The sequence below is a fragment of the Lissotriton vulgaris genome, chromosome 7, assembly GCF_964263255.1.
Source record: "Lissotriton vulgaris chromosome 7, aLisVul1.2, whole genome shotgun sequence".
Taxonomy (NCBI): domain Eukaryota; kingdom Metazoa; phylum Chordata; class Amphibia; order Caudata; family Salamandridae; genus Lissotriton; species Lissotriton vulgaris.
Window position 1 is genome coordinate 1,727,602,452 of NC_141695.1, and position 25,888 is coordinate 1,727,628,339.

At 41.9% G+C, this 25,888-nt stretch overlaps 1 protein-coding gene across 1 annotated transcript in view; it reads right to left on the reverse strand.

The window, feature by feature from the left end:
• Nucleotides 1-583: 583 nt before the first annotated feature.
• Nucleotides 584-25,888, reverse strand: part of LOC147706466 (C3a anaphylatoxin chemotactic receptor-like) — a 41,965-nt gene continuing 16,660 nt past the window's right edge. The window contains exon 2 of the mRNA XM_086932977.1: nt 584-4,279. Coding sequence (XP_086789103.1) covers nt 2,990-4,270 — 1,281 coding nt within the window. The 5' untranslated portion in view covers nt 4,271-4,279 and the 3' untranslated portion in view covers nt 584-2,989. The remainder of the gene's footprint in view (nt 4,280-25,888) is intronic.

A 25,888-nucleotide genomic window follows, 5' to 3' on the forward strand; every position in this document is an offset into this window, starting at 1 on the left:
GAGAAAGGACCGGAATGCGCCATATTTATCCAATACATGCAAATTCCTGTCCTTTTCCCTTGTGCTGGTGCCGTTTGCATTTGCGTTGCTCTTGCACGCCGTTGAGTGGTGCAAGAGTGATGCAAAGGGGCTTATAAATATGCCCCTAGGACCTTGACTTTAACAGTGACATGAATCCCTGGCTTTGATTTAATTGGATTGAAACCAGGAGTGTATTGGACCAGGCTGGGGCTTGACCAGTGCTAATTTCTTTAAAACTATGAGTGCCAGGGACCCAAGATGTTTTTTGGAGACCACCACTAGAGTGATTTACTGGTGGCAGCACTGATACAACCGTGGAGCCGCCCTTCCCACTCTGTCACTTTCTGTGGGTTAGTTCCTGCGTCTGTCTCATTACTATGGACAGTGCTCCATTGATCCCCTGCTAGTGTTTAGGCAGCATTGTAGAAGCATCAATACAGTCACATTTTCCCTTTTGTTTCAAATAAGCACTGGTCCACATTCATTTTTTTTTAAAACAAATTTTAATTGGCATTTCAAATATTTGACTGTTTACAGTATAACTATACATTACTTACATCAGTTTAATACTTGTTGTGTACTATGAATACCTGTCAACAGCATTCTAGCATATCATGGCAATAGTCCAGCACCCCTGCTATCTTTATTCCCTTGGAGGATGCTACAAGCGACTTGAGCCCAGTGCTACAGAATCAGTTCTTTCAACCGTCTCCTTGCTACTCTGTATTATATCCTATAGACTAAACCCACATATTCCCCCCCTCTTCCCTCCCTCCCATGTGTGTCACGTATATCGAAACCCCTACTCAGCTGGCTGAGGGATATCCTATATTTTATCCAAACCGATATTATTACATGCCAATATTGGATGTACGTCATTACAATGCATGCTTTTACAACGCATGCCTTTACGACGCAACTTTTACAACGCAAGTCGTTACAACGACTTGCGTTCGGGGGCGTTGGATAGTGGAATAGTTTAATTTACTATTCCAACTCCAGTCCCCGTGGATAGTAGGGAAGGTGTTGTATAGTAAATTGAAACTATTCCCTATCCTAGAGCACACCCCAGCGCAAGTCGTTGTAATGACTTGTGTTGTAATGGTTGCGTCGTAAAGGTACTTCGTTGTAAAAGTTGTGTTGTAAACACTGTTCCCCGCCAATATTGGAATCCTGTCCATGATGGGGCGTACAGTGACTGTATACCAATTGCCTTACTCTTCATTTAGTGAAGTTCAGGGATCAGGGCTCAGCCTTCGTCTGCAGGAGTGTCTTCTGCCTGGTTCTCATCTCCCTCATTCTCCGGGTGTTTTAACAATTCCACTAATCCTGCCCAAGCCCTAGCTATCTCCAGTGTCTTTTCGTTCCCCGTCTTCTTAGCTATTTGCAATCGAATATCCCGCTCAGTCTGCCCATTTTATAAATTCTTTTTTCCACCTGAGTATGTTAGGACCATCCCTTGACTTCCAATGACTGGTAATGTCCCTTTTGGCCAGTTCTAGGCCAAGATCCTGGAATTTACTTGTTACTTTATTTTTGGATGTTTGGGGGAACCAATGTAAACGGCGATACCCAGGTGTAATTGCAATCTCTTTGTCCGTTACATCTGCTAGGACCGTGGTCACCTCCTCCCAGAAGTCTCTCAGGCTCGGGCAGTCCCAAGATACAAAGGTATAAAGTCTGCTGCCATCGTATTGCAGCGTGGTTAGGACATATTAAAGTATGTATTAATCTTGCCCGGGGTAAGGTAGGCCTTGTGTAGCACGTAAAAGTTTACCAATTGAAATCTAGCATTTCTAGTGCTTTTCCACGCTCTCTCCACCAACTCTTCCCAGTTCTTATCCGCTAAGAGTTCACCCAAATCAGCTTCCTATTGTTGATGCACTTTAGTCAGTGGGGAGATTGTTTCAGACGCGAGTCGCCTATAAAGGCAAGTAACCACCTTAAAGGTGCCAGCCGCTGTAACTATATATTGGCACCCTGTCGACGTTTGTGGTTCTGTGTACCCCTCCCTCCAATGTCTTCTTATTGCTGCTGCCAGGGGCACTGGTCCACATTCATGAATGGGCAGATTGATCCTGGGCTGTTCCATGTCTGGTCTTGTCTAGAGCTGTGTTTTTCTTTCCATTCTGGAATTTGTTGACCAGCAACAAACAATAAGTCTCAGAAATCAAAGAAAAAACAGGAATCAATAAGTTAATTGCCTGCCACAGGTCAACTTTAGAGCTCATTTCTGATTTGTTAGGGGTCTGGATAAAAAAAGACACCCCACCACATCCAAGCCAGACCCACCAGCTGACCCCACTCTGTTGAATGTCAGGAAGGAGCATCCGTCAATGATTGGCCTGGCCTGACCCACCCTGGCACATGTCACCCAATGAGGCATGGTAAAGACATTCATGGTAAAGACGCATGCGTTGTAAAGCTTGCATGGTAAAGACATGCATGGTGCTGACCGCGTTGTAAAGGCTGGTTCCCCAGAGGCCAGTCAGTGCCTTTACTTGATAGTGGATGGGCAGGGTGGTTCGTGGACTGTAGGAGGTTTTTTTACCCCCGTTCCAGTTGTAGCGGTGTCCATTTGTCCATACAAATGTGTGCATATCTCTTATAATAAACATGGCTGTGGAAGCTGCAATCCTATTATGCAAAATGTACATTTACAACTGTCAAATCACTGCACAATCAGTCTAATTAATTATTACATGCACTTCAGCGAAGCCCTGGTGCTCTAAAATGAGTTTCTGTACTGACCATTGGCAAACGCCTGCTCAAATTAAGCACTGTCTGCTCATTTATAGCTAAGAGAACTAAAGGGGTGTGGGGGGTAAATGTCCTCTCATTCATTCTGAGACTCACCCTCATTCTATCCTCACTAATCACAGCTTCCTTATGACAATGAACAAGCTATAGAGCCCATTGACCCTCTATCAATGTGTTTGGGGGTGTGGTGAATTTGAAGATTGCCCCCTCACACAATGGTTATGTCCACTTTTCCGTCTGTGGAACTCCTGCTCCTGGTGGTTGCCGTGGGGCCGCTGACATCCTCAATGAATGCGCTCTCGAAAACAGCGTGCAAGGACTTGCGCAACTTGTCCTTAAAGTCTTGTCCAGTGAAGACGTACAGCACAGGGTTGACACAGCTATTTGCATATGCCAAGCCTTGGAACAAATGATCCCATTGCAAGAGGCTTGGTGAGTCGGTGTAGAGCAAGACGACCCCCATGATATGGTAAGGCGCCCAGCAGATGAAAAAGGCGCTAACGATGCTGAGGACAGTTCTCTGCATCTTGCCGCTGGACTTTGAGAAGTGGGCAGTCCTCACTCTGATGAGAATGAATGCGTAGCAGGCTAGGATCACTGCCAGAGGTATGACAAACCCAAAGATGAGTCGAGTCAGGGTGATGACGATGAGCGGGACTGGTGCGTGTACAGCATATGTATGATTCCCTGACTCATACATAGGATGAACATTGGACAACCTAGAACTTGAGAAGACATCAGTCACATCTAACCCACTCGGCCATCTTGGATCAGACCAATCCTCCATGGAAAGGTTAGGCTTTCTTGTTGAGAGGTGGTCCGAGGTCATGCTGAAAGTATCGGATTCAGTCGTTTCCCCAGATGTCTCAAAACTGAGATCCTCCACCCGATCGGCATCATCGTACACCCCAAAGTCATCCCCATACGCATTATGGTCAAAGTAAGATTCTCCATAATTGTAAGTACATTCAATTTTGCCTGAGTCATCATGATAGGTTTGGCGATAGACGAAGACAGGGACACATGTAAGAAAAGCGAGGATCCAGATGCAAAGACACAGCCACGATGCCAAGCCCACTGTCCGATGGTTCTGAGACCACACCGGCTTGATCACCAGCAAGCACCGATCCATGCTGATAGCCACAAGGACAAAGACGCTGGCAAACATGTTCAAGATGATGATGGCGGGGAGGACCTTGCAGAGGACGTCGCCATAAGGCCAGTACCCGTGCAGGGCCTCATAGGCAATGGAGAATGGGAGGGACAGACAGCAAACAAAATCTGCAATGGCCAGGTTCAGGAACCAGACAGTGTTCACTGTGCGCTTCATTTTCAGGCCGGCGACCCAGATCACCAGGGCATTGCCGGGTAGACCCAAGACGAGTGTGAGGGTGAGCACGGCCATAATGATTATGGATGATGGCATGAATCCAGTTGCATCTTCTTCAGGCTTTTGGTGGTCACTCTGGTTATTCAACGAGAAGGACATCTTCTTAAGCTGAAACAAAAGAGCACAGGTAACATTTAAAGTGGAGGGCAGAATAATACTTTATGTACCAAATTGTATTTTAGTGAGAGTGTCCTCAATCTCACCCTCCGGCTTTTTACTCAAGTCAAGGGACACCAAGAACTCCACAGTACTCGTTGATGACATGTGACCCTGGGCACATAAAAAATGTAGAGCTCCCTACTCAGGACGTTTGTTCTAAATGTTTCAAAGTATACAGACATAGAAGACAGACTGAAATGTTGGAAGAAAGACTAGACTGTGAACTATGCAGGAAGCGTAATTCATTTATTTTGACTTAATCAAAACACAATGCATATGCCAGGTTTAGAGTTTTTATGCGCTTCTAGATTTACAACTAGCCACTTTCTCCAGGCTCTGCTTATAATATTTACGATTTCTTAAAAAAAATTCTCTATCTCAAACATAACAAACATTACTATAAACACTGGACATGCCACACAGCGTGACTCTGAAAACTTTGCAAAAGTTAAGTTGATGGAGCAGATTTCCTCTGCAGTCAGGCATTGTTTTATTTTTGTGCTTCAGACCGACTGCATTTAAATTGCCACGCACATTTTGGTGCAAGTTAAAAACATGGCACAATATGAAAGTGAGGCCAATTTAGTCTGAAATGCTTCTGCTGAATTAACATGTGTTTTTGCAATGTAGAGAAAAGTGGCCTTTTAGCTTTGAAGATTAATAGAATGTGTTTCTCTCTTCCCAGCGCATCCCATGTAATCTAAATCCACTATTCCTGTCTTAAAAGACTTTGACTTGTTGCATATTTTGATAAATATTTTCAGTTAATAACACCTCTTTTACTTTGTTGCACATTGCACATTTATTTTACATGTTATACATAAATAATGGAGTTTGGAAACATAATGTGCTGATTCACATGACATTAATATTATCTTTTTGTTTGTTTTATTTTCGGGCCTACCATTAAATGGCTGCCTGTGAAACCATGAAAAGCTATGGCTTGCTTTGAATGAGAAGGGAGCATGCGCAGACTGTGGCAGCTTTCCTCATGCCAAGAAGTCAAGAACACCTTGAACTGTACATCCTTGTGATTCTGCCAAATGCACCAGTGTTAGTTAAAAGTGTCCATCTGACTGCGCTTTGGCAGGAAGGAAGGAAGACTATTGAAAATTTTCCCTAGCAATTGTTGCAAACTTATAAAATTTATTTATTATGTATGCTTCATTTGTTAAAAACTGGCATGGTCAGGTTTTTAGAATGCGTCAGGGTGATGAGAACTCATGCCATCATGATTGACCAATCAACATACAGGTTTTCCTGAAATGCAACATTTTGTGTAGTCTGCCAAAATTTTGTGTATAAAAACTGACAGGGGCGGGCTTTCTCAGCTCAGCTGGCTTCTTGCTCATTTTGGCTTAGGCTTCTATGGGTTAGGTACGAGAAACGTCCCGGGAGATTGCTGAGGGTTTGCGTCCGAGGAGAATCAGGGGGAGGTTTCTTGCTTCCACGTCATATCTTGGCCACATTCCTTTGAGGTCTTGTGAAGGGCGGGCTATCTCACTCCCTGCTTGCTCTTTAGACACAGACAGATGCAGAAGAACAGCTGATTAAATAGAATTAGATGCTAAACTTTCAGTTATGCTTTACTAATTAATTAGGTCTGAAATGATTTATTTGTCTTATGCATTTATTTCTCTTTAGGGGAGATTTTTGCAAACTATTTGATTTTTGATTAGCCTTGCAAGACTATTTTTTCTTAGAAACTCTTTAAGAATCTTGAATGACATTTTGCGCCACATTCCTATATGTAATGCTGATTTGCAGACTGTAAAATGTTCTGTAGTAATGCTATTTTTCCTGTTTTCCAAATTCTGTAACCTGATTGATATTTTATTAATGAATAAAGGGTCAGAGAAAATTAACTTTTTACTAGAAAATAAAACCCTTTAAATACTCAACAACTCTCTTTATTGGCTTAAAATAATAATTGCATTTTTGACTGTTCATCTTTATTTAAAGTCTCCTGAAGGTATTACATGGTGTGAAGGGCCCAACACCTTTTGAGCGGTAAATTAGAGGTAGCATGAGGGTTTTGCATTGAGAAATTACCAGAAGAAATTACCGCTCCATCAGTTTTTGGTAATCAGAGGATGGTCGTTATTGATTAGTTTGGTGATTAATGATTATTGATTTCACCATCAACTACTCAACTAATGGATCATTGACCTTAAGAGGGAAATAAAATAATTGCCCAAGTTAGATAAATGTCCAAGCCCTGATTCCTGACTCCAATGCTCGGAACCTGAAGATTGGCAAAGCAGTACTGGAAGGTGATGCAAGAAGTGGTGTGAGTATGAATAGGGTTGTGAAATGTTGTTAATATGCTAGCATGTTTTTTTGAAGTGTTGAAAATAGTAAGGATTTTTACTGTTGGTGACATTTTGCTCATTTTGAATTGATGGTGTTATTGATTATATTGGTAATTTCATAGGACATAATTTTTGGTTATTGATTACATGTTTTAACTCTTTATGTTAAGTTAGTGTCTTGTTCTATGTTGTCTGAACACGCAGGTATGCACACCTGTGGAATCCCGGGAAGGAATAGCGGGCGGTAAATGGAAGCCACACTGCACTGAGGTTACTCGTCTGTTGGAATAGCACTGAGAAGCTAGGTAGGGCTGGCAGTGTTAAATTAGGGACTATTTTCTGTGTGAGTGATTGTAGCAAAGAGTTCGCTGGTGAAACTTTGGTCTGATATCACCTAGAAAGGGTCACACTAAAGGAGTAGCAGGTTCTTCTGAGCTTGAGTGACAGCAAAAGGGTTCGCTGGTGAAACTTCGGACTAAGATATATCCTGAAGGATAAGTCCAAAGGAGTAGCAGGTTCTTCTGAGCTTGTGTGACAGGTAAGCGGAAGGGATTTACCTGTAGTATTTGAAGAGTAAACGGAAAGTCTTACTTTGTGAAGGGTAAGCGGGATGTGTTACTCGCAGTGAATATAAATCTATCCTTTATTTAGCACAACAGACAGAGTAGCGAATGTATTTATGTTGTTACTAACAGAGTTATTGATTAAGAGAAATATTGCAGTAAGATTTTGTGGAGGGTCAGTAGTAGGAGTAAAACTGACTGAAATTGAGACTGACAGCTTTGTAAAAGAGAAATTGCATTGAACTATTGCAAAAATGAAAATGTTTGAAGGTTTAAAGAAGCTGTTAGGAGGTAAAGTGAAAAATTCGTTTTTTATTGATGATGCTCCTGAAGGAACACCTGTGCATTTTATGTCTACCAATTTGGGACAAAATACATGTATGTGGGTTCACCAATGGTGCAAGATTACTGAAAAAGAGGGTGTTTTGAGGTTTCCAAAAGATGGTACTTTTGAATTGCAAATTATTGACAAATTAAGGGAAGTGTTATGTGAAATAAAGACACCATCTAAAGCTGCACAATTTGAGGCCTTAAGCTTGTGGGAAAAGGTAGCAAGAGAGAAAGCAAGTGAGGATAAAAAGGTAAAGCACCAAATACAGGAGAAGAGAATTAATGATGATAAAGAGCTTCAAATAAATAATGATTCAGGGGATAAAATAATGGATGCATGGTTAACTGAGTGTCCACCACTTTATGTGGTTCCCATTAAAAATACTGAAAATAGTGTACTAGTAAGCACTACAGTGGCTACTGCTTCTGTTGAACAGAGAAAAACACAGATTGAGAAAACTGTGCAAACATTTCAGATTGACCCATTACCTGTTGATTCAGCACTGACAGTGATACCTCCAGGTGTTACTGCTTCAAATGTGCCTGATTCAGTCCAAGAATTGCTAACTGCAGATGCACAGATGATGCATAGAAAAATTATGACTGTCCCAATTAATATGGTCCCTACTGAAAAGGTTCAAAGAGCTGCAGAAGGAGTGATTATGGCAGAGTTTATTTCAGAAACTCAGAATACACAGATTATTGAACAGAAATTACCCCAAGCACTGAAGGGTGAGGGAAAAATGGCCTTTACAACATCTACAGCTCAGAATAAAATAAATGTAATTGAAAATGTTATTTTTCAAACCTGCTTAGAGGAAGCAGCAGTGATTAAAAAGATAGAAAACATGGGAGAACATATTAACACAGGCCCTGAAAAAGAGAAACAGCGTAGTGTTTTAAATTCAGCACTTGAACATGGAGAAAATAACAGTCCATGCTGTTTAAATAATGAAAATGTGAACAAGTGTCAGGAAAAAGAATTAATTTCCCTGAGTAAGGAAACAGTTACATGTGCATTAACTACACATAATGGCCTGGCAGATTTGGCTCAAAAATATGAAACTGATGTTTTAGGAAGTGTCCCATTTCAGAAAAGTTTTAGGGTACATATGGATGATGAAGCAAATGAGAAAATGTGTTCTTCAGAAATGCAACTGCACATTGCAGAAATAAAGTATGTTTTTAAATGCAATGGGTTTGAGAAATTAGGAGACAAATGGGCAAGAAAACATGAGAAGAAAAAGAAACCACCAGACCTTGCATTGAAACTGGATAAGGAAAAGAAGCCACCAGATTTAGTTGAGAAAAATAATAAGCAGAATGAGGGAGAAACTTTTGCTTACTCATTGAGAGAAAAGGTGGGAGAAGTGCATGTTCCTATGCCACAGAATAAAAGTGAACTTGCAGCATTTCTGAACACATTCCCACAATTGAGAGACAGAATTATGCTGTGGTACCCATATGTTGAGGGATTTGTTGAAATTTTAAAAGAGTTGTGCATTATTTTGGAAATGTTCTTTTACATTGTCATGCAGACTGAATTGTGGTTTGAATCTAAAGTTTTGCAAAGGCCAAGTGAAGAGGCAATGAAAAGGGTTTGCATGAATGCACCATCATTTTCTGTTGATATGGAGGAAAACATAGCAGTGATTATTTTCCTGAAGGGTGGAGTGCTAGCAAAGGATGTTGATTGGGTACAGATTAAAAGAACACAGGATGGAAGTAAAGTTGGTTTGGTTTGTGAAAATTCAGGTATGGGTGTTGTACTGCTGGAAAATGTGTCCTTTTGCCATCTTTATAGCAGATTGGAGCATTGGAAGAAGAAATATAAATTTAAACATGATGCACAAAAACATGGAGAAATGCAGATGCAAAATATACCAGCTAAGCAAATGCAAATGTCAGTTCAGAGACAGGTACCTATGGCAGGAATTTTCCAAGCAAAGATGGTCCCACAAAATATGGAAAAAGCTCAAATTAATTTAAATAAGGTGTCCAGAGCAAATGTGAATTTTTTCCAGAGAAAAAATCAAAACCCAGTCCAACAGGTTGCTGTGTTTGAAAATGAGAGTTTTAACCCTCACAATTCAGAATTTACCAAGTGCTTTGTGAAGGCAGTGGAAAGTCCAGATTTAAATGCAGGAGTTTTAAACAAAGAAATTACAAACCCAGTTTTAGAAAAATGTGCACCAAAATTAGGCCCATTTGAGGAAGATTGCAAAACTGTTGTCTGTGATTCAGGCCTAGCAGGAAAACAATTGTTTTGCAAATTAAACAGCACAAATCACTGTACACCAGATAATGTTATTTTTCAGATTCCTGATGAGGATGTACATTTTAAAATGGCCCAACAAGAAACAGCTGTCGCATTATTTTCAGAAAAGACAGTTGAAAAATTACCTTCTGCTTTGGAAAAAATAAACACAGAAATAAGAGAGTTCACAGAGAAGGATGCCAGATTAATAACATGTGCAGAACATGTCTTATTAAAATTAGAACCAGATGACATGCATTCAGGAACACCATCAGTTGCAGGAATTTTACCAATAAAAGGATTTTTGATGGAATTGATTGGAAGTTTGTGTAACTTTCTGATCACAGGTTCACAGAAAATAAATGAAAAGAACAGAATAGTGCAGGAGATTAAAAGCATATTTTTTCCATGTTGTCCTGTGGTACCGAATCCAGCCAATATATTTTTTCACATTCCATGTGCTGAAGAATGGCTTACTTTTATTGATTTTTGCAAAGGCCATGTAACAGTGCCATTGGATGAGAATAGTCAGGAGTACTGTCAAAAAGAAGATGAATACCTGGGACACAAAATTGGAAAGGGAGGTAGAAAGATGTCACCAGAAAGGGTGGAAATAATTTCCAAGATGAATCCACCTCAAATAAAGAAAGAAGTCAGGACATTTTTGGGAATGGTTAGCTGCCGTAGAGAGTGGTTACTAAACCTTTCCCTAGTGGCTAAGCCTTTACTGAGGCTGACACATGAGGATGTGTCTGATCCGCTTCCATTGGACAACAATTGCACAAAAGCATTCCTAGAGTTGAAAGAGAAAGAATGTTGCGCCCCAGCACTAGGAATGAAAGTTTATTTAAAAGAAAATATACCAATTTGCAATGAGAGGGAGGGCTGCACTCTCTCATTGCCTATTCAAAAAGATGACTGTGTTCAAAGCTCTGTGATGTATTGCCCAATGACCTTTGACCCTAACCTCACAGAAATGTCAGCAAATGATTTGAATTGTGATGAAACTGAATATGAGTGTCTAAATATCATGAAAATATGCATAAAGCCAAATTCAGACTTTAATGATGAATGTCTGAGTCAGCCCAACAATGTCCATTTTGTAGATGGCCCGTGTTTGAAAGGTGACACATTAAAAGCAGCACATGCTGTGCTCCTTATACATGATGTTGTCAAAGCTTCATGGCTTTTAGTAATTACCCCAGCCCAAAATTCGAAATTGATTGCCCTTACCATAACATGCAGTATATCTGCTCAAATGAGAGTCACTGTTGTCATGGGAGAGAGAAATGCTTATTCAGTTGCACACATTTGTGTTCTGTTAGCATGCACATTCTATGGAATCTTCACAGGTGAATTAAAAGAGGCTCAAGAAAATGTTTTTGAAGCAGCACAACAGGGTTGTATCAGAACTGTTTTTGAGAAAAGTGACAACTGCATAGTGGCAAAAGTGTTATTGCAAAGACTGATGCCCAGGTATAGATTGCCAGTTTCTCTGAAATCAGATCATAATGTGGTCTCAAAGATAATGAGTTCAGAACAACAGATTGGACAAGGAATGGATTGCAGCTATCTGCCTAAAGTTTCAAGCATAATAAAGCAACACAATGGCAGCACTGAGTTACCTTTTGCCAAAGACGGTGTCTCACCAACACCAAAGTGGCTTGAAAATGCATATGCAAATGCACTTGTGGAAAACACTGAGGAGAACACTAGCCATGGCTGTGTAGGTCAGTTTGATGTACAGTGTGCAGTTTCTCACCAGATTGCAGCTGCTACACAAGATCTGCATAATGGATGGTGCAACGGCTTTGGTCGGAGAGATGAAGTGGTGAATCATCTGAATCTGATCAAAGTGAAGATAAGAGTGAAAGGCATTGATTGAAAAAGTGCCAAGGATTGATGGTGCTCTGTCCGAGTTTCTCAGCACCTAAGTAGTCTAATTTGCATTGAAAAAGGTACAGAATGCCAATGAGCCATTCTGATGGCAAGCTGATGACAAAGAGAAAAGAAATGCTGAAACTGTCCTGTTGAATTCCTTTTTTATTATTTTAGTTACTTATTTTAAAGAAGATTAACTGTTTCAAGAAGCTACTTACAGAACTCTGCACTAAAACATTTGAGCTTGGCTATATATGATCTGATTACAGATAGACTTGTGTTTGCCTTAGAAATAGATTTAAAATTGTTATATGCTCAGCTTTTGCAATTTTAAAAAATGTCACTTGTGAAAATGAAATATGTGTGATTAATTATAAATCATTTTATTATGATTTGAATTATCAGAAGGGTGGATTGATGGAGCAGATTTCCTCTGCAGTCAGGCATTGTTTTATTTTTGTGCTTCAGACCGACTGCATTTAAATTGCCACGCACATTTTGGTGCAAGTTAAAAACATGGCACAATATGAAAGTGAGGCCAATTTAGTCTGAAATGCTTCTGCTGAATTAACATGTGTTTTTGCAATGTAGAGAAAAGTGGCCTTTTAGCTTTGAAGATTAATAGAATGTGTTTCTCTCTTCCCAGCGCATCCCATGTAATCTAAATCCACTATTCCTGTCTTAAAAGACTTTGACTTGTTGCATATTTTGATAAATATTTTCAGTTAATAACACCTCTTTTACTTTGTTGCACATTGCACATTTATTTTACATGTTATACATAAATAATGGAGTTTGGAAACATAATGTGCTGATTCACATGACATTAATATTATCTTTTTGTTTGTTTTATTTTCGGGCCTACCATTAAATGGCTGCCTGTGAAACCATGAAAAGCTATGGCTTGCTTTGAATGAGAAGGAAGCATGCGCAGACTGTGGCAGCTTTCCTCATGCCAAGAAGTCAAGAACACCTTGAACTGTACATCCTTGTGATTCTGCCAAATGCACCAGTGTTAGTTAAAAGTGTCCATCTGACTGCGCTTTGGCAGGAAGGAAGGAAGACTATTGAAAATTTTCCCTAGCAATTGTTGCAAACTTATAAAATTTATTTATTATGTATGCTTCATTTGTTAAAAACTGGCATGGTCAGGTTTTTAGAATGCGTCAGGGTGATGAGAACTCATGCCATCATGATTGACCAATCAACATACAGGTTTTCCTGAAATGCAACATTTTGTGTAGTCTGCCAAAATTTTGTGTATAAAAACTGACAGGGGCGGGCTTTCTCAGCTCAGCTGGCTTCTTGCTCATTTTGGCTTAGGCTTCTATGGGTTAGGTACGAGAAACGTCCCGGGAGATTGCTGAGGGTTTGCGTCCGAGGAGAATCAGGGGGAGGTTTCTTGCTTCCACGTCATATCTTGGCCACATTCCTTTGAGGTCTTGTGAAGGGCGGGCTATCTCACTCCCTGCTTGCTCTTTAGACACAGACAGATGCAGAAGAACAGCTGATTAAATAGAATTAGATGCTAAACTTTCAGTTATGCTTTACTAATTAATTAGGTCTGAAATTATTTATTTGTCTTATGCATTTATTTCTCTTTAGGGGAGATTTTTGCAAACTATTTGATTTTTGATTAGCCTTGCAAGACTATTTTTTCTTAGAAACTCTTTAAGAATCTTGAATGACATTTTGCGCCACATTCCTATATGTAATGCTGATTTGCAGACTGTAAAATGTTCTGTAGTAATGCTATTTTTCCTGTTTTCCAAATTCTGTAACCTGATTGATATTTTATTAATGAATAAAGGGTCAGAGAAAATTAACTTTTTACTAGAAAATAAAACCCTTTAAATACTCAACAACTCTCTTTATTGGCTTAAAATAATAATTGCATTTTTGACTGTTCATCTTTATTTAAAGTCTCCTGAAGGTATTACATGGTGTGAAGGGCCCAACACCTTTTGAGCGGTAAATTAGAGGTAGCATGAGGGTTTTGCATTGAGAAATTACCAGAAGAAATTACCGCTCCATCAAAGTGACCACCTTCCACCTGTTTGTTGAGTTCAACCATGGAAATGGCCAAAAGTCTCCTGATTGTGTTAATATGCCCAACTGGGAGAAAGACTGATCTCCTGCAGCAGGAATCTAGAAATTAACATATTTAAATTTATTTTCAAAATTGTGGAACTAACAAGCCACACTTTGCAATAAAATGTTTAGTTTCACCGCGCACAAATACATGTCTATACCACAGTGTTCTCAAATCTTAAAGTGTCTCATACAAAGGCACTTATATAGTACATCTGTAAAACAGAATACTGCCCTGTAGGACTTTTACTGCAGAAAAGAGGGACTTTAAGAGGCCTTGAGTGTGAATACCCTGTAAACCTGAAGGCAATCCTTAAACCATTTTGGAAGCTTTGAGTAAAAACAATCTTCTTTTACAATCAGAGTGCTAGATATGGGGTTTTGCCCTGCTGAGAGAAATATTGTTTGGTTTATCTTCTAAACTATTGTATTCTGGGCAGTAGAAAGCGCAGCGTTTATAAAAGGCTGTCCCTGTCCATTAGGGCTTTAAGTGGGGAAAAAAACTGGGGGTGCTCTAAAAGGGGCGGGGCAAACCTTGAAGGGGTGTGGTCTATCTAAGTAGGGGCGTGGTCTAAATAAAGATAACTAGTGTAGCAGTACCCCCTGCTCTGACAAGCTGTCAGCTCTAGGACTCCTCAGAGCCCCCCCCCCCCCCCGCCCCCCCTGTGTGGCAGCTCAGGCTGAGACAGCTTCCCGGGAGCACACACAGCTGCACCCGAGTACTTCACAGGTCTTTAAAAGATCATTTGCATGTTAACGATTCTATGTGGTGTTTCCACCCCTTCCTAGAGCCCCTGCATCTCCACGCTTCCTACTACTGTGCCGACGGGCGTTTTGTTCAACAGTGCAAATGCTTCCTCCTTCCCTTCGTCGCCCCGTGGGTCTGCCAGTGGGTGATTGTCGCCAGGACACTGAATAGGCCCCTCTGTGGTTTTAACACTGGTGGTAAAGACGCCGAGAGGCTTGTGGTGTTCCAAACAACTGGGCAATGCTGCAGACCAGCGCCGCTGTGCACAAAATCAGCCTGCTGTTCTCACACTTGCAAAATAGGCTGTCACATCCTCGTTATGATGCGGTCACATAAAATATCCTTCTGTGCAAACACGTTTGTATTATTTCACGTCTAATTTTTGTTTGACTGGACTTTTACAAGCAAGTTTCCCATGATCAGAAGTAAAGAAGAGACATCAATATGTAGCCAGTTTCTCACACGAAGTGGTTTAAGCTGCCAAATGAACCCACTTGAGGTACCATTGATCGACACAATGGTGCAATGAAAGCGCACTACCAAGGAGCCGTGGGCACTCTAGTTGCGGCCTCTGATCGAGCTAGTGTGGGGATGCAAGGGTTACTGGGAGCGCATTATCTTATTATATTTGCTTAAGCAGTGCGCGCGCATGCTCACCCTAAACAACAAAAACCGGGACGTCTGGTCACCCTACCTTTGACCTTTGAGGCCCGAAAATAGAGACCCCTCTCGAGGCCCCCCCAAAAAACTGGGGGTGCTCAGACCCCCCCCACTTAAAGCCCTGCCTATCCTAGAAATCACCAACTGTTACGGAATGATATTTGAATTTTATATTCTGAATGTGTTTAGCTTTCCTTTTTCTTTTTTTTCTATTTTTTTTTTTTTGCCATCATTGTGCACTAAAATGCCTGAATAGCCCTTTAGTAATGATATAAAATGTGCTGCACGTTTTCCTTTATTCGCAAAATATGTGGCATAATGTTCCATTCTCTGCTGCATAATTTGGCTTCATGGCCACATTCATCAATTAGACCAGCCGCATAACATGCTCTTCCACTGCTGCATATCTTCGGTAGTTCTGGAGGTATTTTAGCTTATTCAGAACAATATTCTGTTAACTACGAAACCATGAATACTGTACACTTTTGGTCAGCTAGAGCTGTTGTGGCTATTTATTTGTTTATAAATCCTCCCCACAGATCTTGGTTGCAAAGAAGTGTTGAGGCTTGCATGGTGACATTATTTTGGCTTGCAGTTTGTTATTACACATAGAATGTGTAGGGTGTATACAATTATACCGTGCAATGCCTTTTCTATAGGGGTTGCAAGTCTGACCAGAAGGCCTGGAATATGATGGTGCTCAACAGCAGAAGTTACAGTGGTAATCCCATTGTGTTAGTCACTGCACAGTTCAGTTGGTGGCTGGGCTAGTACTTAAGTCACATGGGGTCAACACAAAAGCCATTGACATATATTGCCCAGATTAGCAATTATGTAAATAAAGGGCCATATTTACCAAATTGTAATGCAGCGCAGGCATGCAGAGTCACTTTGCTGCACTGCGTGATAGGGAAAGGGCAGGACTGCGCCGTATTTATCACAATACGGCACATTCCTGCCTTTTCCAGCACTGTCGCGCAATGTGCTGCCTAGCACCAATGCAGGCATCTTTGCACCATAGTGCAAGGATGTCTGCGTTGTAAGCAGGATTGTTTTTGTACAGGAAGGGACACCTTCCTGCACAAAAATGTATCCCCTGAGGCATTTTTCTCTTTCCATGTGTGCTGCAGAATGCAGATATTTCTCCTCGTTATGCCTCCCCTGGGGATGCGTAGCAATTTAGCTCATTCCCGGGTCTTCCAGTAATAGTAAATCTGGGAATAAATCAAAATTCATGGATGCTGCGTGGGAACACACACGCTCCACTAATGGAACTCCTCCTAGGGCATAACTCAAGGCAGTGAAGTATGCTGCGTTGCGTTACTCTGAACTTATCAAGCTACTCATGGTCGCGGAAGGGGGCCTTGCGTGACTTGATAAATTGCATCTACGGGGGTTGTGTCGCTGTTGCACCCCGTTGCGTGGTACAAAAAAGACACAACCTCTTGATAAATATACTCCATTAGCTGTAGACAGCAGAGTGGTCTCTCAAGCTACACAGTTTTCTGGGTTCAGCACAGTCTTTCAGGTTAGGGAAATGTTATAACCCAGGCTTCAGAACTGTATGTTGCTATCTGACGTTATGCCAACCATGCGGGTGTTGGACCGAAAACCTATCCTTCACGCAATAGATTTATTAAGTGAGTGTTTCAATGGAGGAACTATCCACAGTGGTCGGCTACAGCACAACAAAAGTGGGGGTTGGAGGTACGGGGAATTGAGGGTAAAAATAATAATTTTAAAACGTACCTCTTGCTGCCCTTATGCTGACGGCCGCCTCTGTGCTTCACTCCTGGCAGACTCTGCCACTCAGACACTGCCTGGGAGGCATACTAAGTTAACAGACTTAGCATTTTTTCAAACCTGGCTGTGAACACAGCTGAGTTGGAGAAATAGAAGTGCGCATGACTGTTTGGCCGGCCTAAGACGGCTGGCCAAACTTACATGTGCACTTCTAAGTGCCCACCACTCCTGCCTGTCATTGCCCGGCCTCATCCGCATGCAGGCACCATCAGCCAGAGCCCGGTCACAGAAAAATAAAATATTATTGTTTTGATGTCATTTTATTTTTCCGTGACTGACTGACCAGTGGGGTGATGCTCCTCCGCCATTGAAGAGGAGCCACCCCTGGCTATCCATCTACTCCACAGCTCTCACAGGCTCAGACTTCATAGCTGCAAAACTCTCTATAGGTTACATGTATCCTACAGGCTCAAGCAGCTATCCTTCAGATTGCGTACATTCTATGGGCTCATAGGGGTCCCTTGGGATACAGAGGTTGGATGCGCCCAGATTCACACTCTGCAGTTAATTAACATATTTCACAGATTGTTCCAGCTTTGGAGAGCAAACCTATCCCTCAAGTTACAAGGAGTTAATAGCCTTAGGTCTCATGCTAAAAAGCTAGCCATAAACGTCGATCACAGAGACTCAACCTTGGACAGGAAAACAGCCCATCCTTTCACAGATACAAGGATCCTGGATGCTGAGGCCTCTTACAGCAGAGCTATCTATCCCTGTGGGTACCAACCTAGTACTTTCTGGTGCACATCACTGCAAATCCATCCCTCCCAAAGGTTACACAGCCCTTGCAAGCTCAGTGTCTGGCATCACTCTGTACATCTGGTTACTCAGATCTGATGTCAGAGCTACCCCTATGGTAGAGGAAATTCTTACAGGTTGAGAAGGGAGATTTATCCCTCAGGTGACACAAAATCTTTAGACTTCAGCCACTGGCAGCAAATCTACCCAGGTAACACAGATCTTGATGGACAGCAAGTATTTCATGTAGTAAACTTCACAGGAGAGTATCACAGACAGAACAACCATCATTTTACAAAAACAGTAAACAGTAAAAAACAAGGGTTTGGGACTGCAAAGTTAACCCTGATATTGCACATATTTTACAGGTTCTGGCAACTGACAGCAAAGCTGTTGCCAGGTGACAGGGATCTTATAGTCACAGACATCTTACAGACGAGCTATCCATCAGGTTACAGAGATCCTATAAGCCCAGGCATCAGGCAGCACACCTACCCCTTGGTTACAGAGATCTTGCAGGCACAAGCCTTTGTCATCAGAGCCATCTTTGAGTTACTGATCTAGGAAAATACCTAGAGAGACAAATGACCAAGACTGGGGTCGCAGAGCTCCATTCTTGAAGACAAGCATTGAAGGCTGAAAATGATCCCTAGAGCTACTAATCCACTTCCAATCAAAATCCTCCAGTGAAGGAATGCAAATGAAAAACAACTGCTAGCCAATGAATTTTGAACAATGAGAAGATGTGTTATAAGGAAAGTCAATTCTTTTAAAAAGCAGCTGCCTCATATGTAGATGTACTCTGTGGCATAGCACTGCAAGCTTCCCTCACCCACAGAACCTAAGGGGCGCATGCATCGGCCGTTTGCGATAGCAAAATGGCCTTTTGTGGTGCATGAACGTTTTTGGGATGTGCAATTTCGGTAATCACAATTTTGGGGGATTTCCCAAATTGTGATTGCATTTCAGGAATCGCAATTTGCGATTCCTTAAATGCAATGCTAGAAGCACTTTGAAATAGAGATTTCGCTATTTGGGGCCTCAAATTACTGAGAAATTAAACTGGTCTGTAATTTGCAAAAACGTTGAAAAATTCACTAACGTGCATTTTTTAAAGTTTCATGTTACACACACATGCCCATGGGGCATGTGTGTGCGCAACATGGGTGCACAGTACAATTTCAGGGGTGCAACAGGGTGTCCTTTTGGCACCCTTGAAATTGCAAGTGCAATTTGCGATAACCTATTTGGTACTTGCAAATTGCACATGCAATTCCCATTCATTCCTATGGGCCTGTAGGCCGACAGCAATTAATGGGAAGCCATTCCTTAATGCGACTCGCAATTTGTGAGTCGCAATTAAGGAATGTTTAGGAATCGCTATTGTTTTAATGATTCCTACACGCATAGGCTTTTGTGATTCCTTAATTGCAATTCCTTAATAATCGCAATTAAGGAATCACAAAAGCCTACATTGATGCATGTGGCCTTATGTGTGTAATTTTGCGAATGCATAATTGTGCATGTTTTTTACAAACAGAACGTTTTTTTTACAAACAAGAACTGCAAACATCCAGCCAACCTATTGAGCAGGCCACTGGAAGGCTTTGGCCTTGGACGAGCAAATATATAATTATTTTCATTTACTTTTTCTGGCCAAAGTCATCAGTATTTCTGTGGTTCACCTTTGGTTTTTGAAAAACATACCTCAGTGGTTTGTTACTTATGGGGTCATAAAGAGTGTGGTGGATTAGTCTGTATGGCTTCCGCTATGCTATCCCTGCCAGCCCTCAGAATCCATAGCTGCCTGCTTGAAGGCCAGACATCTTTCCTAGGATTGTATGACTTAACAACTACTGCCTGAACCACGACTTCTGGAACAACAAAGGCTAAACCACGACCATTACTTAACCACTACATTTTAAACCACTACTCTCTAAACCACGAAAAAATTAGATTTAATGCCATTTTGTTTAAATCAAAGAAACACTGCCATCACCTGTCATAAACCGGTAATTTTAATGTAAACTAATTTCTTCAACAACCTTTGCTGTTTTTTTTTAACTATTTCGTTTTTAATCTAATCGTATTTGTGGGGGGAGTCCCCCACACCCCCCTCTACCCTTTTAAACGTTTTCCTAGCATGCTCCGGTGTTCTAAAAGTCGTGGTTCCATCCTTCGTTGTTCCGTCGTTCGTGGATGTTACCTTCGTGGTTCAGCCCTCTTCGTTGTTCCGGTAAGTCGTTGTTTATACATCGTGGTTAAGGATGTTTCCCTTTTACTAGAACTGGTTCCCTACTTCATGGAGCTGCTTCAAGGGAAAACAAGCAGCTGGCAGGCCTGTCCTGTTTTAGCAGCATGGCGAATCTGCAGTCAGTGCTATTTTTGCAGCGACAGACATGAAATGGGGCTCTGCCTTTGGAAAAACACATAGGGCCTGATTCTGATTCGGTTAGGAAAGCATTCCCACCTTGGGCCTGATTCTGATGCGGTTAGGATGATTAGGAAGACCTCCTAATGGCATTTGCGCCTTCCAAATCGGATCGGGAACGACCCAGGGCCCAATTATGATGCGGTTAGAAACATATGCTCCCATTGAAGTCAATGGGAGTCCAACCAAATCGTATCGGGAAGCATCCGGATGCATTGTACTCCGCCGGTCGGACTGTCCCGATCCGAGTGGGTTGGAAACCATTTCCAACCCGATTCAGTCGGGAAGCATTTCCAACCCGCATCAGAATCAGCCCCATAATGTATGCCCCCATGTGCTGGAAGTTTTCACTCTATTCGTGGGGTGAATTTCTGGACTTTTTGTATGTGGGCCTGCGATGGGTCACATGGCAGAGTGGACAGGTCGGATGGGGACAGACTTAGCATTGGAGCCACAACCATCAAGTAGTGTGACCCTTACAACTGCATCCGTACCAGAGCTGGTGCTGATGACAGAGTTTTCCCAACAGGAAACTGTCATTGGATAAAATGATGCTCTCTAAATAAAACAAGGGATGCAAGGATTGGGTGGACCAATTTTGTCATCTCTCTAGTAATTTCTAAATAAAACCTTTAACAGACAATAATTACTAGTATTATTTATTTAATCGAATACCCTATTTTATAAAGTAGCACTTGTGGCAGCAGCAGACGGGCCCCAGAAAGTTAGCACATCATTATCTTTCCTTTTGGTTTGGGAAATCCCTGCAGGTGGAGAGATCCCTCCACAATCAAACAGTTTTTTTGATATGTAGGCTTTGGCTACTCATAACAGGATTTGTAGTAACAAAAGGCCCTCCATACTGTAGCTAGCAGGAGTTAAGGGAAGTACATTTTATGCTTGAAAACAGGTTTAATTCCATCCATATTCTAACAGATGTGCTAAGCTATGTTTTGGTGAGCTTACTATACTACTAGACAGATATAGGCCCGGATTGTGAGGAAAAGGATGGAGTATTTACCACACCCCGTAAATACCATTACCAACGTGATCCTGGGGTGAGGTATTTAAAGAAAGTGGTAAATACCACCTGTTCTGGGTTTTCAACTAAGAAATTAGTTAAAATCTCATTAAAAATTCTGCACATTCACCTTATTTCACCAAATACATTTCTGGAGGTATCTTTATTGTCACTTTCCATTTTCTACCTCTGTGCTCCCCGGCTGCCTCTTCGTACTCTTCTGTGCTCTGTTTACTCAGTTACCATTTTCATTATGTTCACCTGTGTTTTCCCTGTGATTCTGAGATCTCACAGCTGACACAAGGCAGCAACAGGAGGTGTAGTTATGCAAATTTACTTTGCAGAAATCACATATGTTTGGTGCTATTTGCTTCAAGTAGAGGTGTTTTTTGAAACACCTGCCCTGGCTTCTCAGCTGCCATAAGGAAGACCTCAGCAGACCTCCCAAGACCAACGGGCGTGTTTTCATGGGTTCATCGCCAGCAGAACGTCACTTTTTTTGACGTTCTGGTGGTGATCAACCCTTCGCCTTATTTACAAAGCAGAGTTAAACCACTCAACGTGGCTTAAAGCTGCCTTGTAAATAATGCCCCTATTCACGCAGCACTTAATATGAAGGGGCCGGCATTGGGTGTTGCAGTGGGCGTTCCGCCGCAACACCCAATGCTTTTTGGCACTGCCCCTTTTTTACTATTCTGGGGAAATATGGCGCGGTGCCAAAAATAAGACCAGCGAAAACATGGTCGTAAACTGGTACAAGAAGGAAAAATGATTCATTTCTCCTTTGTAACTTCTTCTTGTAGAAGTTACAAATCACCATTAGGGATTGTTTATGTGCAGGAAGGGACACCTTCCGGCACATGAACAATTATTTTTTAACCCAGGCACCCTTGCTCCATAGTGCCTAGCACACAAATTGCTAGAAAAGGAGCAGTCAAGAACCATTTGCTACTAAAAGAGCCAAGTTTTAAGATTTCTTCGAAAGCTGAGATAGGACGGGTCATTCTTCAAGGACACCGGAAGAGAATTCCAGATTTCTGGGCCAAGACAAGAAAAGGAGCGGCCTCCCATTCTTGCAAGTTTAAATCTGGGAATCTCGAAGTCTCCGTGGGCTGTAGAGCGCAGGGGACGAGAAGGATGTAAGGATGGATGAGCTCTTGCAGATACGGTGGTGCCACACCTTTGTTTGATTTTAAAGATGTAACACAGGGTTTTAAATGTAATTCTTTGATCAATTCGAAGCCAGTAAGTACACCATTTGCTGGGAACTGTCCACTGTACCTGGCCTTTATGGACCTTTATTATTAATTATTTATTGATAACTTGAGCCCTTATTTGGTCATTAGTGCAGTCTGCAGGCACGGGGACTATCTCCACCTGCCTGAAAATACATAACTTTTAATGTGTCCCTGCACCACTGTGGGGTGCAGGAGTTTGAGGCTATGACAGCATGTCGTCTTTACAGATAGAGAAAAACCACATTTGCAAGGGCCTCCTCAATCTTCCCTCTGCCAGCTCTCCTTTCATCATTCACTCAGAGCTAAACCTGCCATATATCCCTGATAAAGCAAGATTGCCCCCACTATTTGCTCTGGGTTAGTGGCTGGGCCAATGCAGAGGTCAATGTAACAAGGCACATTATTCTTGACTGTCTCAAATCAGACAGAGGTCTATCTTTACCATGGTTGGGGTACTTCTTTAAGTGTTTTATTGAACAAAGTGTGTCTGATGGGTTTTCTGCACCTGTCACTTTAGGTAAGACCGATAAGTTGGTTGTCAAGTCTCATTTCCAACAATACCATAATTCTCAAAGAATGTATTCTGAACTCGGCCCGTAATCTCTAATAGAACTTTTGCTAAGTGTATCAAGATACACTTTTCTGATTCTCAAATAGCGATTTTTAAGGAATCGCTATTTGAGAATTGTAAAATGGTATGTATGTAAAAATTCGCTATTTTTTAGCGATTTCTTAAAATTCCTTAATTGCGATTAGCAAATTGCTAATCGCAATTAAGGAATAATTTCCCATTCATTCCTATGGGCCAGGAGGCCCATAGGAATGAATGTGAAATTATTCTCAATTTGCGATTCGCAATTTGCTATTCGCAAATTGAGAATAATTTCAAGGGTGCAAGGATGTCCAAAGGACACCTTGTTGCACCCCTGAAATAAGCTAACCTAACCTAACCTAAGGGCATGTATGTGCATCACATGACACTTTGAAAAATGCAAAAATTAGCATTTTTCAAGAAATTAGCAAATTACCACCAACTTGAAGTTGGTGGTAATTTGCGATTCCTTAGGGACAATTAGCAATTTATTTTTGCATCATACATTGCATTTAAGGAATCGCAAATTTGTGATTCCTTACATGCAATCGCAAAATAAGGAATCGCAAATTTGCGATTCTTTATTTTGCACTGCAATTTACTACATACATATCATTTTGCTCAAATGAGTTTGCAAACTTTCTGCGAATTTCGGCGTTTGCGAACCCATTTGACCTTCATACATCTGGCCCTACATCCTGTTCATTGAACCTGTAGAGCTGCAAGATATTTGTTGTTACTGAGCTCTTACGCTGGGAGAGATCCCTTGCCCTTCGCTTTAGGGCCGGTACGGTATGGCACGCCTATGTTTTTTGGAGGAACACAGTTATCTGGGTGATCCTGAGTCAACCTGCCCTGGTGATGGGCTATCTGCTCAAACTTTGCTGCACTTTATGTTTTTTTGTAAATTTTACAGATCCTTTTTCTTATCTTATCTTAAGCTAAGTTCAAAGAAGCTAGAGTTTCGAAAGAGCAGAGATGCTACATTTGATCTCCAGCCCTGATGTCTATTTTACTGTTTGTTCTTTTCTTAAAGCGGCACTAACCTGTAGGGAATCGATGCAGGTTGCGTCATGGTTCCAGCTGTTCTTTTGTATTTGTTATGTTTAGTTTTTACTTAATATACTCAATTGGTTTTATTATTGAATTATTACTTTATTGCAGGCTCATTTAGGATATTTCTTTTTTTCGATTATGCATGTTTTTGTGGATTTAGGATCATATTTTTATTTGTCAGAAGGGGAAGAAGGGCCATTTGTTGGATATTTGGATGGCGCAGTATGCGCTTTTCTTCTAAATTTGTAGACTGCTTTGAGTATTGTTTTTATATTTACTCATGCTCAAAATGTATTGTGTGTCTTTATTGTTTTGTCTTAAAACCGAATAAAGTTGAATTTAATGGATTTACAGCTATGTCATGCTCTACATGCAAAGCGAATGGACCCTCCCTTTCTCATTATTTCATCGAATTGCTTTACGATTCTGTCATCACTTCACAGTCCTCAAACCACTCTTACCAACCTTTGTGCCTGCTCTTTGTTGTGGTATAAAATTCTACTGCTTTAATAATCCCCATAATATCAGGCCTCATTGGGGCCATGAGATAAGGACCCCTCCCCCATCTTTGTGCCTTGAAAAATGCTCATGTTGGCCACAGATTTTACTATTGGCCACACTTTTCTGTTGGCCGAACTTGTATTGAGGGGACATCCTTGCAGGACTTTCTTCTGTAGGTGGCTTCCTTTGAAAGCATCTTCTGGCACTCCATTATTTGACCACAAATGAGTGGATTTTTGGTGATCCAGAGTATATGAATGCTCACTGGGTGGGTTGTGAATATTGCATTTTGGGTTGCACACTAAGGGGGTCATTAGGCTGTCCGCCCGCTCGCCAACCTTTTGGGGATTGGGACCGCCCGCCATAAGGGCGGGGGTCCCATGTGGGCAATTATGATGCGCCCGCCACAGTGGCGGGCGCATCCTGCATTCCTGGCATTGTGGCGGGCGGTGCCCTCAGCACTGCCTGCCACAATGCCAGGAAGGCATGTTGTGCATGGAACTGCTGGGGGGGTACCATAGGTGCCCCCCACGTGCCACCACCCAACCACCAACATCCTGGGGGCCCACAACGGGACCCCAAACACAAACACTGCATGCCTTTGCCGCCACGGAAAAGCACTCTCCCGCCTGCATCCTGATATGGATGGCGGTGTCTAGCAGACACCGCCACCATATGAAACCCTTTTCCGCCCGGTCAACTCATTGACCGGGCTGAAAAGCGGCGGACGGCCTTCCCGTCCGCCGCGGTCCCCCTTGCCACACTAATATGGCGAGGGGAATGGGTGGCGGTCATCCTAGGATGTAGGGCGGATCGCCACCGCCATGTGGGCGGTGACGATACGCCCTACATCCTAATGGGCCCCTAACTATCTAGGGAGCCAAGAACAGCACAAAAGGGGGAAGTGCAAGATAAAAAGACCCAGCAGATTCCCGCTAATTTCAACAATCATGAAAGCCATAGGAAATACTCTAAAGTACTAACAACCTGATTCATGAAAACCGGAATCTGCGATTCTCAAATAGCGATTAACTGCGAATCGCAATTGAGAAATCGCAGAACGGTATGCATGATGTTTAGCGAGAAAAAAAAGTGAATCACACGCGGCAGCAAAAACCGTTTGCGATTATCGAAAATCGCAGAAAAATCGCAATTTTCAGCAACATCCGTGTCGGATTTGCGATATCGCTAATTGCGAGATCGCAAAAAGCGAGATCGCAAAATCGCGAGATCGGGAAAACGGGAAGTCGCATTTCGAGCACAGTGATGACATCACAACCAGGAAGCAGCCAGTTCCCACCCCCATTCACCACAGTGAGGCAGACCTCGAGTCTGC